We start from the raw sequence: 16,868 nt of genomic DNA on the forward strand, positions 1-16,868 counted from the left end.
TTGTCAGCCTCCAGTATGTCTGTGCTGTCCTGTCCTATTGAAAACAGAGCCTACTATTCTTAGGTCCCTGGAGTCTGAACAAGAATGCTGTCACTTTAAATATCCAAAATGGCCACTGCTTTTAAACATTCAAAATGGTTGTGCCCTCCAGGTAGCCAAAAGTCTACAGCTCAGTTTGTCTCTGTTTGTTGTTTCCTGTTTTAGTCATCAGCCACCAGTGCAGTCATTCAGGCACCGTTTGGCAAGCAGGGATGCTTTTCAGGCTAATTCTCAAGTCCTAACACCACTTGGAAATATTCAAACTGTCTGTGCTGTCAGATTTGCTGACAGTCTGCACCTCCATTTGTCTCCTTATTCACTGTTTCCATTCAGGTTCTTCTACTAGTTGGTGTTTAAGCCACTTCTGTATCCTTTCTTCCAAAGCTCAGGGCTCCAGGATTATCATCTGTATCTGTGTCAACTGGTTTCTTTTATCTTTGTTGATGAGGGTCTGTGTAGCTTGTCTGCCAATTCCACCATGTAACCAAGAGTCCTAAAGTTGTGTGATATATTTACAACAATGACAAGAAGTTACTGAGGCTGCATCACAACCAAACCCCTCATGAGATTTTGTTGCTTGGTTTGGAGGTTTAGGATCATTGTTTTATGAGACTCTTGTCCAGGGCAGAGAAGCTCCCTCCCTGGCCTCACCCTACTGTGGGATGAATCTCCATAAGCAAGTGATCAGCAGGCAGGTGGTGTGGGATGGTGGGAACAAGTGGTGGTCGATGGATTAACAAATTTAGATGACAAAGTGCCAGTCACTCAAGCACACAAACCTTTATTAAAAGCAAACTATACCAAAGCACATTTCCAAGAGGGAAATGGGTCTCTCCCCACAAATGGAAAGGACAAGAAGCTGTCTAACTTTACTGGTTCTATATTTCCTGAGGGAGTGTGAAGGGATGTTCTTAAGGTGGGGTGAGTCCCTGAGTGGCAGGTTGAGTGACAGGTCCCTGAGAGGCCTCCTGCACATGCTCAGCATTTGGGTTCCCCAATATGGCACAAAATCCAAGCTGAAATCACATTGAAAAGGCAGTGACAATTATATTAACCCACTGCCGTGGAGTCAGATCCAACTCATAGCAACCCCTCCTTGGATTTCCAAGGTGGTATCCCTATGGAACTAGATTGCCCAACTTTCCTTCCAAGGAGTGGCTGGTGGGTTTGAACTGCCAGCCTTCTGGTTAGCAGTCAAGTGCCTTAGGCACTATGCCACTAATTATATTCTAATGATTTGGATTAGGTCTGGGTCAGGGGTATGAGGCTTATGCTCATGCCCCAAGTTAGGGAATTTCCCTAACCTCAAGTTTCCTGGGTCTGTGGTTATTCTGCTTAATTTTGATTGGCTAGGCCATGCAGGTGGTTTTGGGTTAAAGTAAGTGTTAGCTTATTAACCTCCTTAAGTATTTTGCCTCTCTCCCTTTTCCCCTCCCTTTGGGCCTCCCCTCAGGCCAGTCCCCTGCTCTACCTTCCTGCCTACCAAGACATCCCAGTTAATTGGCCTAGTAATACCTAGAAGCAGAATCTTTGATATAGTGAAAAAATGTTTAGTGCCTCTGTTCTAACTCCTACTTCAGGAAGTAGTGCCTGGTGTCTTAAAAGCTTGCAAGTAGCCATCCAAGGCATAACAATTGGTCTCTACTTGCCTGGGACAACAGAGGAAGTAGAGTCAGGAATAGGAGGAGGATATGGAATGTGTGGTTAATTGCTCCCTGAACAATTGCCTTCTTTGCTATGAGACCAGAACCGGATGGTGCCTCGCTACTATTACTGAACATTTTGATCAAAGATTCCATACAAGAATCCTGATCAAAAGAGGGAAAATGCAGAACAGAATTTCAAATTCTCATGGACTCCAGACTTCCCAGGGTCATGAAGGTTGGATGAACTCCTGAAACTATTGCTCTGAGAGAATCTTTAAACCTTCAACCAAAAATATCCCTTGAAGTCTTCTTAAAACCAAACAATAGTTTCACTTAACTAGTAAAAAATATCTGCCTGGAGCATTACACTCTTTTAAGAATTATCTATATGGGATCAATCAGAAGGAAGACTGGGCAATCTACTTCCATACAGATACCCTCAGAAACTCAAGGAGGGGTCACTATGAGTCAGAACCAACTCAGTGGCAATGAGGTGTTTTTTTTTTTTTTTTTTTTATATGGGACCAAATTGACAACATCAACTTGAAAGATTAGATAGGAACCTTCAGGGACAGCAAATTTATGTTAATGGAGGAGGAACCACTGAGAAAAGTAGTATGACACTAGCTACACAACTCACAGGGTGTCATCAGCGTGACTTAAATGGGTGCATGTAGAATATGCTGAACTGGTGTATGTTTTACTGTGTATGTTCTCAACAAAAATAAAATTACATTTAAAAAAGAAAAAAAACTTCTGTTCTTCAAGACAAGCCACAGACTAAAAGAAAATATTTGCAAAATACATATTTGATAAAGGGCTTGTATCCAAAAGATACAGGGAATTCTTTTTTTTTTTTGGTGGTGAAAAAATTTATATTTAGAATTAGCCAGCTTGGCTCGGTTTAGATGATCCCAGTTTTGTTGGCAACCTCCAAAGCGTCATAGTCAGGAGCCAGTTGAACATATGTCTTCTCTCCATCAGGCCTGATCAAGGTGTCAACCTTGGCCACCATCAATGTCTTGGAGCTTCTTCACAGCCTGTTTGATCTGGTGCTTGTTGGCTTTGACATCCACAATGAACACAAGTGTATTGTTATCTTCTATCTTCTTCATGGCAGATTCAATAGTCAGAGGGAACTTGTTGATGGCATAGTGGTCAAGCTTGTTTCTCCTGGGAGCACTCTTCCAAGCATATTTGGAGTGCCTCTGGAGCCTCAGTGTCTTAGGCCACCAGAAAGTGGGTGACATGCAGATCTTCTTTTTTTGGTGGCTGTGGACACCCTTCAACATTGCCTTCTTGGCCTTCAACACCTTTGCTTTGGCTTCAGTTTTGGGAGGGGCAGGGGCTGGGAAAAAAGGAAAGAAAAGCAGTGTGCTGGACTCAGAAATCCATCACTTCTGGCCTCAACACCTGTGGTGGGCACCCCAACCACACATGCATCAGTGGTTCCTTTGAAGACTTCACACCACGTCTCAGGTTAAAATTTTTCCATCATACACCAGAGAATTCTTAATACTACACATAATAACAAACAACCCAATTACAAAATGGGCAAACAATCTGAACACATCACCAAGTAAGATCTATAGATGGCAAATATGTATATGGAAAGATGCTAGAGATCATTTGTTATTAGAGAATTACAAATTAAAATGAGAGACCACTATACATTGATTAGAATGGCTAAAATAAAAAAAAGACACCACCAAATGCTGTCACAGATGTGGAAAAACACTCTTTCATTGCTGTTAGGAAAAGTTTCTTAAGATTAACATAAGCTACTATTACAGTCCAGCCATTATACTCTGAAGTATTTTCTTTCCCAAAGAAAAGAAAGGATCTATACAAAGTTGTGCACAAGAATGTTCATAGCATTCTATGTAGAGCAACTGCCAAAAACTTAACAACACAAACATCCATCAGTGGGTGAATGGATTGAAGGAAAAAAAAGGAAGTGATAGAATACTTTCCAATAGAAATTATTGATATATGCAACATGGATGAAACTCAAAATGATTATGCTGAAAGAAGCCAGGCCCCCCAATATGTGTGTGTGTGTGCGCGTGTGTGTGTAAACACATATATACAGATGCCAGCCATACCTAGAAGCATAATCTTTGATACAGTGAAAAAAATGTGAAACTGTTCACTGCTGTTGTTAGGTGCTGTTGAGTCAGCTCCAACTCCAAGCAACCCTATGTGCAACAGAACGAAACACTGCCCAGTCATGCACCATCCTCACAATCCTTGCTATACTTGAGCCCATTGTTGCAGCCACTGTCAGTCAATCTTGTAGAGGGTCTTCCTCTTTTCTGCTAACCCTCTACTTTACCAAACATGATATCCTCTCCAGGGAATGGTCCCTTCTCACATTACCAAAGTAGGTGAGACAAAGTCTGGCCATTCTTGCTTCCAAGGAGCAGTCTGGCTGCACTTCCTCCAGGACACATTTGTTTCTTCTGGCAGTCCGTGGTACCTTCAGCATTTTTTGCCAGCAACACAACTACAGATTAGTAAGAAAGCACAAGTGAGCCGAATTTACCGTGCTTACTGGGTAATCCAACAGTCTGTGTAAGGTAGAAACCTGTCAGAGAAGCAAAACTCATATATTTTTTAACTAAAATGATTGATACAAAAGTGGTAAGACTGCACTTTGTCACAGGCAGAAAACTTGCAAGACCCAGAAAAACAAGGCAGTCCCATCGTGTTCCAGCTCATACTTTTCACTGTGTAAGGGATTTGCAGCAGCAGAGAAATCAACTACTTCAGTAAGCACTGTTTAGTTCTGTTGATAGCTTTCATAACAAAACTTCTTCCATGAAGGAAGTAGTATATTAAACAAATTCTGACCCAAGTTTCTTATCTCATCACTTACCAGGAAAGTCCACTGAGTGGCATTAGTCTGTGGAACATACTTTGAGTAGCACTGTCTCTATCACAATGATAACCTCTCTAAGCCTATCCTCATCTGTATAATGAGAATAATAATAATGCTTAGGGTCACCTCGAGGAATATTCCAATACTGTAATGAGCTATAAAGGTCCCCAGGTGGCACAAATGGATAAGTACTAGGCTACTAACCAAAAGATTCACAGATCAAATCCACTCAGTAACTCCACGGTGGAAAGGCTTGGCAATCTGCTTCCCTTAAGTTTATATTTATTCACTGAAAATCCTCATGGAGCCCAGTTCGTCTGGAAATGTGTGGGGTCCCCATAAGCTGGAATCAATTTGACAGCAATGGGTTTAATGAGCTCTGGTAGCATAATGCCTAAGGCACGTGACTGCTACCCAGAAGGCTGGCAGTTCAAACCCCCCAGCCACTCCTTGGAAGGAAGGTTGGGCAATCTACTTCCGTAGTGATACTGCCTTGGCAACCCAAGAAGGGGTCGCTATGAGTCGGGTCCAACTCAATGGCACATAACAACAACAGTATGCATGTAACAGGCACCAAATAATTTAGGTATTGATTACTGCATTATGTGAAAATTATTGGAAAGAATAAGGCAATACACAAAATACAGTATGGCGTTCTTTATTTGTCCAGGATAATTATAAAGTTAACTAAACTTTTAAATGGTCTGTTTTCCAATGAAGTTAACATCCAAAAGTGTCAAATTCCATATTAGTTTATAATAAAAATGGACCTATATACATATCTATATAGTCTTATCTGATCCTTGATATAATATATACATTATACATGTATACACTGTACATCTTTTTATCAGAACATACTCCCCTGATGACACATAAAAATACAGAAGTAACTGTTATTTTCATTTTCTTTCCAGTGTTCTAGTAAAAGATCTTAAGTTTCTAGAATTCGTAACACACAGAATTGTTATGTAAATTTAGAGTATTTTTCTTGCTCCTGTCTGAAGAAGAGCTTCTTTTTCAAAGAAATGTTATAATCTCTCTTTTGGAATATGAGAAAATAGGCAATCTCTTGAGTTAGATAGATAGATAGATATATGCAGCTTAGACATTCTTTAAAAAAGTTATTTTAAGAAAATACCACAAATTCATAATTATATAATACAAGTCCTTGCTATCCACACATTTCTTTAATATTCAAGTACATTTGTGCTTTGCATGTTTACATTAGAACCTATTTTTAGCTTTTAATAATAAGCTGTACATCTACAAAGATTTCTCAAATATTAAATGAGGGAAAACAGTCATTATGAAAATACAAACTGCTACTACAGTTTTCTCATCTTCACTTCATTTTTAATGCATTTTCTGTCAACCATGTAATTTCCTGTTCTTTCAGGAAGTTGATAAATTTTTATCACTGTAATCTCATCACTGCTGCTTTCTCAGCTTGGCATAATATACCACAGGTTTTCTGAATTCACTCCACCGTATCAGCTGTAGCAGTGAAATTTAATAGCATTGGTATGCATCGTTTGTAGTTATTTCAACTGCAGGACCACCTTAAAAGAGAAATTTGGGGGTGGGGGAATTAGGTTATATCAGAATGGTGCAATATATGCTAAAAGAAATGCTTTGAAATCTCTGCAAGAAAGGTAAGGATGATTAACAATAAGCGAGTATAACTATGCACAATAACTGGTAACACATGGGTGGCAGTTAGGTTGTGTGTCAACTCGGCTGGACAGTGCTTTTGAGTACTTATTGTCCATGATGAGACTACAATCTCCATGGTGGAATCTGCTTTGAGCAGCTAAGCACTGAAGGGGAGTTACCTTTGGGATGTAGCCTGCTTCCAGTATATGAAGAAGCTTTGAAAAAGGTCTCTAAGCTCTAGCTTTTTGGCACATTTTGCACTGTGTTCCCTGCTGATCCTGGGACTGTTCCTGGACTTGAACCAGTATCCTGCTGTGCTTCCTACCAATCTTGGGATTGTGTCATTTCACCTGCAGACCTTGAGTTCATCAGCCTCAGCAGCCAGTACCTGCCTGAGTTAGAAGACTCCTCTAGCTCCAGTGGACCTGGAACAAGAGGTAGAGCTGAAGCCCAAGGTCAAGGGGCCTTCACCCAGTGCCTAGAGCCAGCAGTGTGAATTTGGACTAGCCACCTAAACAGCAAGAGAAAAAATTCTGTTTGTGAAGCCATCTGCACCAGAGAACCAAGACAACATGCCTGCTAGGATCTACAATTCGGAATCATGTAACATTTATACCGGGCTCTACCACATTCCCCCTTCAGACATTTAGCGGCATCCAAAGCCAAACCAGGCTTGAACTACTCCTCTGATTAGTGGCATGTGGACCTGTCATCAAAGCACCAAAATATTTGGGCAACTGCAGAGTTCACAAGAAATCTAAAGAGTATCAGGGCTTACAATGGACAAGACCTTGAATATTGGTTAATGGCAAGAGAGGTTAGTAAGAACAACTGACTGAGAAAATGCAGGGCACTAATGGCAAAACCATATACATAAAGAGAATTACTTCTTATTTCTTCCTCACACCAGCAGTCTCTCTTGTTTAAAAATTATTTTCCCTATTTATTAAAAACTAGGAGTGGTCACTGTTATTTAGCCTTCCCTTTGTCAATGTACAAACTTTTAAAGTCATTCATTAGTTATATGTTATCTCAACCTGATTTCGTGTTAGTAACTACAAGGCATATATATTTTGTCTCCAGTAGTGGTGCAGTTCCTAAGCCATTTGAGTGCTAACCAGAAGGCTGGTGGTTCAAATCCACCAGCCACTCCGTGGAAGGAAGACTAGGCAATCTACTTCCGTAAACATTTACTGCCTTGGAAACCCAAAGGGGGTCACTGTGAGTCAGAATTGACTCAACAGCAGTGAATTTGGCTTTTTTTGGTTGCTACAGGATTGCAGAAGCAATTTTCTATTATTTGTCCAGTTAAAATAAGACACACTTTTCTTCAAGATTAAAACTGTTTTCTAACCATAAAAATTCTTGAGAAGAAACTAAGCTCACAACCCAAGGTAAAACTTTATTTTTATCATTAATAAGCATTACAACGGGAGCTCTGGTAGCATAGTGCCTAAGGCACTTAACTGCTAACCAGAAGGCTGGTGGGTTTGAACTTTCTTCCACTACGGAAGAAAGATGGGGCAATCTACTTCCGTAGTGCTACTGCCTTGGAAACTCAAGGCAGGGTCGCTATGAGTTGTGTCTGACTTGATGGCACATAACAACAACAACAAGAAGCATTACAACAAAACAAATCCCATCACTAGAACAGCACTGTTATTCCCTCAAAAAGAGCTACTGGGTAAGTTATGCTCCGAACTAAATAATTAAAAATTACAAGTTATAATTAATTTGATATTTAAAAGCAGAGATGCAGAAGATAGAAATAGAGTACTTTCCTGTAAAAATTTAAACTATACAATGAAATTAAAATAAATACCTTATTAGCTGCTTCCAAGGAATTTATTAGATTCTGTAGCTCTTCTTTACTCATTTCAACAGAATATGGTTTGACTTCACCATTTTCTTTTACATCTAGATGAAGGTTTAAAAGTGGCATTTGTAACGTAGCAATCTTGTCACTAGAAAGTGCAAGCTGTTTAAAATTACGAAAATGGTAATTAATAAATAGTTTAAAAGGATGATATTAAATACACACCAGAGCTTAGTAATAGTACACTTTAGGAAAAAAAAAAAAAAACCCTCCTGTTTGCTGTCAAATATAAGGCAAGGTGGAACAAATAAATTAAACCCATGCCAAAACAACACAGAGTTGAATAACAGAACAAGAAAAAAACCCAAAACTAAACTCACTGCCATTGAGTCAATTCTGACTCACAGCGACCCCCAATGGGTTTCCAAGGCTGTAAATCTTTATAGATTAGATTGTTTCATCTTCCTCCCACAAAGCAGCTGGTGGGTTTGAACCAGTGACTTTCTGGTTAACAGCCAAATGCCTTACCCACTATACCACCAGAGCTCCTTAGAACAAGAAAAAAATAGTGAATAAAAGAAAGAAAGTAGGTTAGGAAAAAAAGGCAAGAAGTCAGCAGTGTTACGGTGGAAGCAGATATCTACAGCAGAGTTATGGCTGAGAGATACTAAATGGGGCCAATGGAACAGAAATTTTAAAGAGTGAATATGCCAAGAGGACAAGAGTCCCGTATGTGAAGATAAATGAAACTAAAAACACTGGTAAATTCTCAGGCATTAAGATGCTTACTTATGATCAGCTATCTACTACACTGTTGGAAAGTATGTTGCCAAGATACTATCAATTACAACCATTCAGAAAAATACTCAAGATATTTCTCTTACTTCTTACTTTCTGTCTCCACTGAGTATCTTAGGGAAAGTGGAAGAACTAAGTATTTATGGTGCTAATACTTTCTGAAACAAGCTCTGTAGCTTCACTGGCAGATGCCAAAAGGAAACTCAATATTCCTAGAATCGAAGCCAGAAAACCCCCAATAACTGAATCCTTATTTAGAATGTCACCATTTACAAAAATTACTTGTGTACTTATGAGGGATTCCTTCCCGTTACAACCAACCTCAAAGGATCATTCTTGTGGTACATATACTATAGAATCAAATCCTTACATATCTCCTCCATTTTTTCTCCAAAAAAAAAGGACTCATTACATCTGAGATTTGAAAGTATCATCTTGAGGTGGTCTACCTTATGAATAATTCTGCCCCTCAACATTTTTAATAAGTGGTTTCTCAGCCTACATTTCAATACCATCAATGACGAGTAACATGCTACCTTTAAGGGAATAAAATCATTTTCTGATACTCAGAGTGGTTAAAAGTTCTTCCCTACGTTGAATTCCAGCTTGCTGCAAATGATGTACCTTAGTCCTTCTAGCCACCATAGCCACAAAAAATACATTTAATCCCAAATCAGTGTGTCTTTCAGTCTTTTAAAAATAACTCGTATTTTGGGTTTTCTCATGTAAAATGTTCTCACATCTTTCAAAATAACATCATATATCATGATTTTAAGATCCTGATCATTCTTTTCTGGCTTATTTCTAATACCCCTTTAGTTTGGCAGCCAGAAGGAAAAAAGATTATTTAACTCAAAAGAATTAATGGTCTAAAAGAGAATACACTACAACTATCCTTTCATAAGACATGGCATTTTTTATCAACAATACAGGTAGTCCTGTACAACACAATACAGGTAGTCCTCAACTTATGACACATTCAAGTTATGACAAACTGCACTCATCACCTTCAGTGTTATCTGGAACTCTGAATCATCCCACGAGGAAGTTATGGGAAAATGAATATAGAGGATACGGAAAAATTACTGAGTGATGTGAATAGCCCCCAAGCATTTGATCAGGATAAAATGATGGAAGAGATCGGTAGAAAAACCATTTATACAGTAAGAACACTGAATTTAGAACTTGGTATCACCAATGGGGAACAGCACATCAGTCATGAAGGAGACTTGACAGATCAGGACTTAATAGATTTTGAAGAGGAAAGAAAGATAAAAGAAGAAAGAACTGATGAGAAGGAAGAAAGAGAAAAGTTATCAAACAATTTTACAGTTAAAAGATCAGCTGGAATTTTTTCTAAACTAAATCAGGGGCTTCAGTGGCTGGAAAACATGGATCGAAAGGCCAGTTGCTTTGCTTAAGTCAACAGGTAGATTCAGGAAGCAGTGAGATATCACTGTCAAATATATGAAGAAACAAAGAAAAAGTACAGATAGCTCTCACTAATTTTCTGACTAGAACTGCCATCCCTATGTCCAGGGATAATCCAGATGATTTAGAACTTCCCGTAAGTGGAGTAGTTACTGCAACTGATAAAATATTATCTTGTCTAATACTTCTTCATTGTCAAATAAATTTTTATGACTTGTGTATTGTTTTTATGTATACATGTATTAAAATATATCTGTTTTTATATAATGTTTCCAACCCCCAAAGCCAAATAAAGATCAAATTTATAAAGATACTGACAACAAAAAGCAATAATAATGAATAATAACAACAACAATGGAATCCTTGGAATGTAACCTTATCCTAAGCTGGGGACCATTTGTATTGAATCAACATACTGCTGACTCAAGCTGCACTTTGGTAACCAAAACAGCACACTACTATTACCGTATCTCCCTTATCTTTTGAATTTATGGTTGGCCATATCTAAACAAAAAATCCTCTTTAAGTTATCTATGCCTGATTTATTTTGTTTCATTGGTTCATCACTGTAACTGGCTGTAAAATAATTTTAAACTCTGACTGCATCATGTCACATATTAAATATACCTCTTGTGTTCTACCACCTTCAGATTTAACAAGCATAATATTCACAAAAATGATGAAGAATACTGGGCCAAGGACAGAACCATAGACACTTCCATCCTCACTAATACAAACTCATCTGTCTTCAGGTGATTATTTATCGAGTTATGAACCCACCTAACTGTACCATTTTCCCACATTTTTCTCTACGTTATCCACAAAGACAATGTGAGGTACCTGATCCAGGGTCATGCTAAAGTCAAGAAACACAATTCATTTTTTCTTCCTCATTTACTCGTCTTTGTTGTTGTGGGCCTAAAAAGGAGGGAACCTGATCTGACATTGTTCTTTATAAAACCTACTGATCATGACTCTATTTTCAAAATGTTTATAAAATGTGTTTAATAATGTATATTTTCCCCCTGTAAGCAGAATCATATTTACCAGTATCAAGAAGGCTTTAAGCTCTAGAAAGTTAAAAAATACCATTCATTGATACTACTCTACTATTTATGACATTTAATGATTTCTAGAGCTTGTTAACTAAATTTACTATCAATGTAAATATTATATATGGTTTGCACATGTATAGTATACTTATGACTAAATTGGTACAAAAGATGTAATTTATATTATCTTTGATATTTCTTTGGGACAATATATTCAAAAATCAAAAGAAAACTTAGATATATGATATTACAAAACACAGTATTTCTATCTTAAAAAAAAAGCCTACATACTCTTAAGTAAATATTCTTACCTTTAGCTGCCAATCAAAATCCTGAAGCTGTGCAGAGGAAATATCAACTATTTCTCTTAAAAGAGCATGTTTGATTTCATCTTTTCTACTTTTTAAGCATTTCATGATAGCTTCTTGATGAAATGAATTCAACTGATTCAACTGCTGTGATACCTATGAAAATAAAAATAAATCATTTAGAAAATAAGGAGCTTGTGTTTGCTTGTGTTTAAAATGTAGACACGTACTTTTGCTCTCTTTTCCTTCAAAATGACAGTAAAAGAATAGAAAGAAATACTTTTATTAACTACAAAGAGAATAAAATGAGAATGCATAACCAGCAAACAAGAGCTTTTAACAAATTTCTGGAGAGCAGAGGATAAAGGAAAAAGCTGGTTGCTGGAGTAGCTAGGAAGCCACAACCCAGAATACACCCGAAGAGCACTAAGGCTGGGGAAGCTATGCTGCTACATCAGACAATGTAGCTTTCAAGGCAAGAAGTAATATAAGAAGTATAAAAGTATAGCAAAAGAGCTGCTCAAAAGAAAGACACAGCAATCAAAAATTTGTGTGCACTCCAAACAGTTTCAAAGTTTATAAAGCAAACTTGGCAGAACTAAAAAGAGATTTAACACATCCTCAGTAACTGACAGAAGACAGACAGAAAACAAACAAAAAATCATTAACAATACAGAAATGAAAAATACTATCATTTCATTTACCTAATCAACATATAGAATGTTGTTGTTCTTAGTAGCTATAGATTCCTGCTCATGGCGACCCCATTGAGGTGTGCAGAATAGAACTGGGTTCCAAAGGGCTTTCAAGCTTTGTGACCTTTCAGAAGCAGATCCGAGGCACCTCTTGGGTGGGCACAAACTGCCAACCTTTTGGCTAGTACTTAATCATGTGTGTCACCCAGGGACTTCCATAAAACGCTACACCCAAGAACTACAGAATATACATTATTTTCAAATGTATGTGGAACAGCCACCAAAATGCACATACACTGAGCTATGCAGAAAGCCATGACAATTTTAAAGAACTAACATATAGAGTTTATATTTTGGGGGGCACCTGTATAATTAAATCATAATTGAGTAACAAAAGAAACAAAAAGCTTCCAAATATTTATAAAATACTAATAAAGAAATAAAAGCAACCTAGTAAAGTTAAAGACAAAAGATATCCCATGACACCACAACTTCATTTAAGGTGTCAAACCTAAAAAGATATCGCATGTGTGCACAAGGAGACATATACAATTCATCATAGTCTAAAAGAGGCAATAACCCAAATGGCCATCAGGAGAGGAACAGATAGATAAAGCTTAAAATAAAATACTACAAGGTGTTAAAATACATGAACTGGATCTGTATCTATCAACAAGGATAAATCCAAAACACAATGTTGCATGAAAAACAATTATAAATGTTAACATTTACAAGTTACAGATCTAAATATACAAAATAATACATATTGTTTAAAAATGTAAATACACATATAATACAGAACATAAAACATGCACACTAACTACCGGATAGTGGTGACCTCTGGAGAGGGAAGGGCAAGAAGTGGGGTCAGGGGAGGAAGTATTTAGCTATTTCTGTAATGCTGTATTTCCAAAAACAAGGAGATCTAAAATACACAATGTAAAATCTTAACTGTTTAATCATATTAATAAGAATGTAGGTATTTGTTATATTGTTACTTTCTGTATGCTTTAAATGTTGCAGTTTAAAAAATAAACACAACTCCCTCCCCGCAAAAAAAGATTTTCCCAGATTTTCCATTTATTCAGAATTACTGAGGTTTTTACTTATGTAATAATTACTTACTGATAATGAGCTCTGGTAGCATAGTGCCTAAGGCACTTGACTGCTCACCAGAAGGCTGGCGGTTCAAATCCACCAGCCACTCCTCGGAAGGAAGGTTGGGCAATCCTACTTCCGTAGTGATACTGCCTCGGAAACCCAAGGAGGGGTCGCTATGAGTCAGGGCTGACTCCACGGCAAACAACAACAACAACAACAAATGACCCTTGTATAGTGTCTTAAAGACTAAATTCATTAAAAAAAAAAAAAAGCATGTTTATTATAAAGAATAGAATTTCAAAGTGAAGTTACCTCTTCATCAGATAAATTTTTACCCACAATAGCTTTGAAAAATGTGGTAATATCTTCTAGAACGTGTGTCCATTCTGTTGAATCCCAAACACTGTGGTAATCCTGGTAGAGAGGATAAGGCCGGCCACAAATGCCATCAATTATTTTGTGAAGAAGCTAGACAGAAAAATGAAAAAAGCATAATTCTAAGTGTAATTACAAAACTTGCTTTTCTTCACTGTAGCAAACGTGCTGTTGGAAAAGTTCTTATTATTTGCAATGGCAGTTCAGGTCAATACGTAATTATTTTTAAGATTAATCATACTAATCAAAAATTAGAGCTCTGCAAAAATCTCAGATTTTTTTATTATTATTTAATGGATATATTATTGTTTCTCTCATATTTCTGAGAGGAAGTTCACAAGTGTAAATTTCACTTCAGGATTACTTAGACATTGTACTTAGTCAATGACCAAATGGTATGACTTTTTTAAATAAGCAATCCCTTTCAAGAGTAAGAAAAGAGCTTTGGTGGCACTGTGGTTAAGATACTGGGTTGCTACCACGATGTTGGTGGTTCAAACCCACCAGATGCTCTGTGGGAGAAAGATGAGGCAGTCTGCTTCCATAAAGATTTACAGCCTTGGAAACACTATCAGGCAGTTCTACGCTATCCTATAGGGTCACGAGGAATCAGAATTGACTCAATGGCACTGGGGTTGGTTTTGGGTTTCAAAAGTAGGAAGGGGTTTATAGATGCAAAGACTCCACTGATGCCTGTCTAATTCAACTCATTTAAATTTAGATCAAGGTCTTTTACCATATAAACGTCTTTTTCATTTCCCTTTTCACAGTTTTTGTACTTAATTATTTTGATCCACTCCAAGAAACCCTCAGTACCTTTCTTTTTCCATTTGTCCATTCTTTCTATCCTACCTTAATATCTGCAGCTGAAATCCAGCATAAACAAAACCAAACCAAACCTACTCCCATCTAGTTGATTGCAACTCATAGTGACCCCCTATATGAAAGGAGCTCCGGTAGCATAATGCTTAAGGGACTTGACTGCTAACCAGAAGTCTGGCGGTTCAAACCCACCAGCCACTCCTCAGAAGGAAGGTTGGGCAATCTACTTCTGTAGTGATACAGCCTCGGAAACCCAAGGAGGGGTCGCTATGAGTCAGGTCCGACTCGACGGCACTTAACAACATATATATGTATAATTACCTATTTTTACTTTAAAAAAAAATTTTCAGAGGCAAAAAGTTTAATTAAGTGGTGCTGTTTGGGAATAATGTTCTATCACTATGTTGAAACTCTCCTCCTAAAACGAACTGGTGGTAGTTTTTTCTTCTTGGGGCTACTCTGCCTCCACCACAAATCTTCAGAGGTTAGAGAGAGTTTTTGGGTCTTCTCTTGCACAGAGGTAATACTGTAGTTGCAGTTTTAGTCTTAGCCAGGATTGCATTTCAAGCATGATATGTATATATTTAGTTCTATATATTCTGGTTTGGGCAAGGGCAATAGATAGCCTAGAGGGCATTGGCATTCTGAAGTCAGGGAGAGGGAGGGGATGATGCATAAAAGGAAAAAAAAAAAACAAACCAAACGACAAAAGGGAAATGTTCTGGGGTTCTTTTCACCTTCTCTCAGGAATAGTCCAAAGAGGAGGAGCAGCCCAAAGTACCTGCCATTTGGTGCCATCCTACACAGCCCAGAATGAAGTTTCTGGGTTTTTTCCCCTGAGCCTCACGAGTCAGGTTCTCTCTTACCCTTAAAGTGTCAACATACATGTTACCTTCTGAGAAAACACAATCTTGCACCATTCTAACTAAAGTCTTCCGGTTATTTTACTTTCTTCATAACAATTTTTCTGTCAGGGGTGCATAGCGAGCATGTGAAACATAGGTATTCGGTGAATGAAAGGTATACACAACCAAACCCAACCTACTGCCCTCCAGTCGCTTCTGGTTCACTTCCACACAACAGGACTGAGTAGAACTTCCCCACCAGGGTTTCCAAGGCTACATGCAATTCTTTATGGAGGAGCTCTGGTAGCATAGTGCCTAAGGCACTTGACTGCTAACCAGAAGGCTGGCAGTTCACACCCACCAGCCACGCCTCCGAAGGAAGGTTGGGCAATCTACTTCCCTAGTGATACCATCTCGGAAACCCAAGAAGGGGTCGCTATGAGTGGGGCCGACTCCACGGTACATAACAACAATTCTTTACGGAAACAGACTGCTTCATCTTTCTCCTGTGGAGCGACTGGTGGGTTCAAACAGCCATGTTTTGAGTCACAGCCGAATGTTTTAACCACTACGCCACCAGGACCACGGACTCCCCTCACAAGCTTTCAAAGTATAGGCGAGGACTCCACTTCCCAGAAGGCTGGTGGTTCAAATCCACCAGCCACTCCTCGGAAGGAAAGTTGGGCAATATACTTCCGTAGTGATACCGCCTCGGAAACGCAAGGAGGGGTCGCTATGAGTCAGGGCCAACTAGAAGGCACATAACCACCACCACTTCCCCGCCCAGGTTCACTAGGTCCCGGGCCGCGCGTGGGAGCAGGCGGCCCGTCCCCAAAGGGGTGCAGGCGCGGCCAGGGCCTGTCTGCCAGAAGAGCCAGGTCCCGGTGGCGACGCCCCAAGCCTCGGGCTCCACATCTCCCCGAGGGAGGTGAGGGGGCCGGCCACCCAAAATCACGCCCCTTCCGCCTCCTTTCCTTGGGGAGCCCGAGCGAGCTTCGCGAAGGAAAAATTGGGCCTGACCTGCATGCAGGCAGCCCCAGAACCCCGATGCTGCGCTCCCGACAGCCATCCTCACCTGCAGACCCCGTTCGGCCGGCAGTTTCTGCAGCTGCCACAAAGGGGTCCCCCCTTCCGGCTCCATAGTTGAAGCGAGGCTGAGCCTGTCACGTGACGAGGCCAGCCTCTCAGGTTGCCACAGCTGGCCCACGTGCCTCGGATACGCCGGGGTAGAGGGGAGAGAGAAGCGGCAGTAGCCCTAGTGCGCTTGCGCAGAGATGCAGCCAATGCTCTCCTAGTAACTAAGGAAAGTTCTTTTCCGCTTGGTGTGGCTTTGCTGAATACCGTTGTATTATTGGTTTGAAGGCAAATTTGCAAATCTCTGAACGTAGTTTTCAGATTTGAGC

At 39.3% G+C, this 16,868-nt stretch overlaps 1 protein-coding gene, 1 non-coding gene and 1 pseudogene across 2 annotated transcripts; all 3 read right to left on the reverse strand.

Moving 5' to 3' along the window:
• Positions 1-2,589: 2,589 nt before the first annotated feature.
• Positions 2,590-3,800, reverse strand: LOC103204280 (annotated as a pseudogene).
• On the reverse strand, positions 3,123-3,189 carry LOC122150813. The gene has a single exon (XR_006163870.1). It is a non-coding gene; the product is annotated as a small nucleolar RNA SNORD42 (small nucleolar RNA).
• Positions 3,801-6,107: 2,307 nt separating the features above from the next.
• COMMD8 (COMM domain containing 8) lies at positions 6,108-16,606 on the reverse strand. Its single transcript, XM_007949433.2, has 5 exons — positions 16,541-16,606; positions 13,736-13,891; positions 11,631-11,783; positions 8,045-8,200; positions 6,108-6,128 (listed from the first exon to the last, which is right to left on the reverse strand). The coding sequence occupies exons 1-5, from the start codon at positions 16,604-16,606 to the stop codon at positions 6,108-6,110; spliced, it is 552 nt and encodes a 183-aa protein (XP_007947624.1).
• Positions 16,607-16,868: the final 262 nt, after the last annotated feature.

The sequence above is a fragment of the Orycteropus afer genome, unplaced genomic scaffold (assembly GCF_000298275.1).
Source record: "Orycteropus afer afer isolate SDZICR_OR568_19922 unplaced genomic scaffold, OryAfe1.0 scaffold00246, whole genome shotgun sequence".
Classification (NCBI taxonomy): domain Eukaryota; kingdom Metazoa; phylum Chordata; class Mammalia; order Tubulidentata; family Orycteropodidae; genus Orycteropus; species Orycteropus afer.

What these genes read in the sequence shown, in the direction of transcription:
- COMMD8 (XM_007949433.2), bottom strand. Translation starts at nt 16,606, where the DNA reads ATGGAGCCGGAAGGGGGGACCCCTTTGTGGCAGCTGCAGAAACTGCCG. An exon ending in CGGCCGAACGGGGTCTGCAG is followed by an intron (nt 13,892 to 16,540) that starts GTGAGGATGGCT and finishes TTTTCTGTCTAG; the next exon opens with CTTCTTCACAAAATAATTGA. An exon ending in ATTTTGATTGGCAGCTAAAG is followed by an intron (nt 8,201 to 11,630) that starts GTAAGAATATTT and finishes AATTTTAAACAG; the next exon opens with CTTGCACTTTCTAGTGACAA.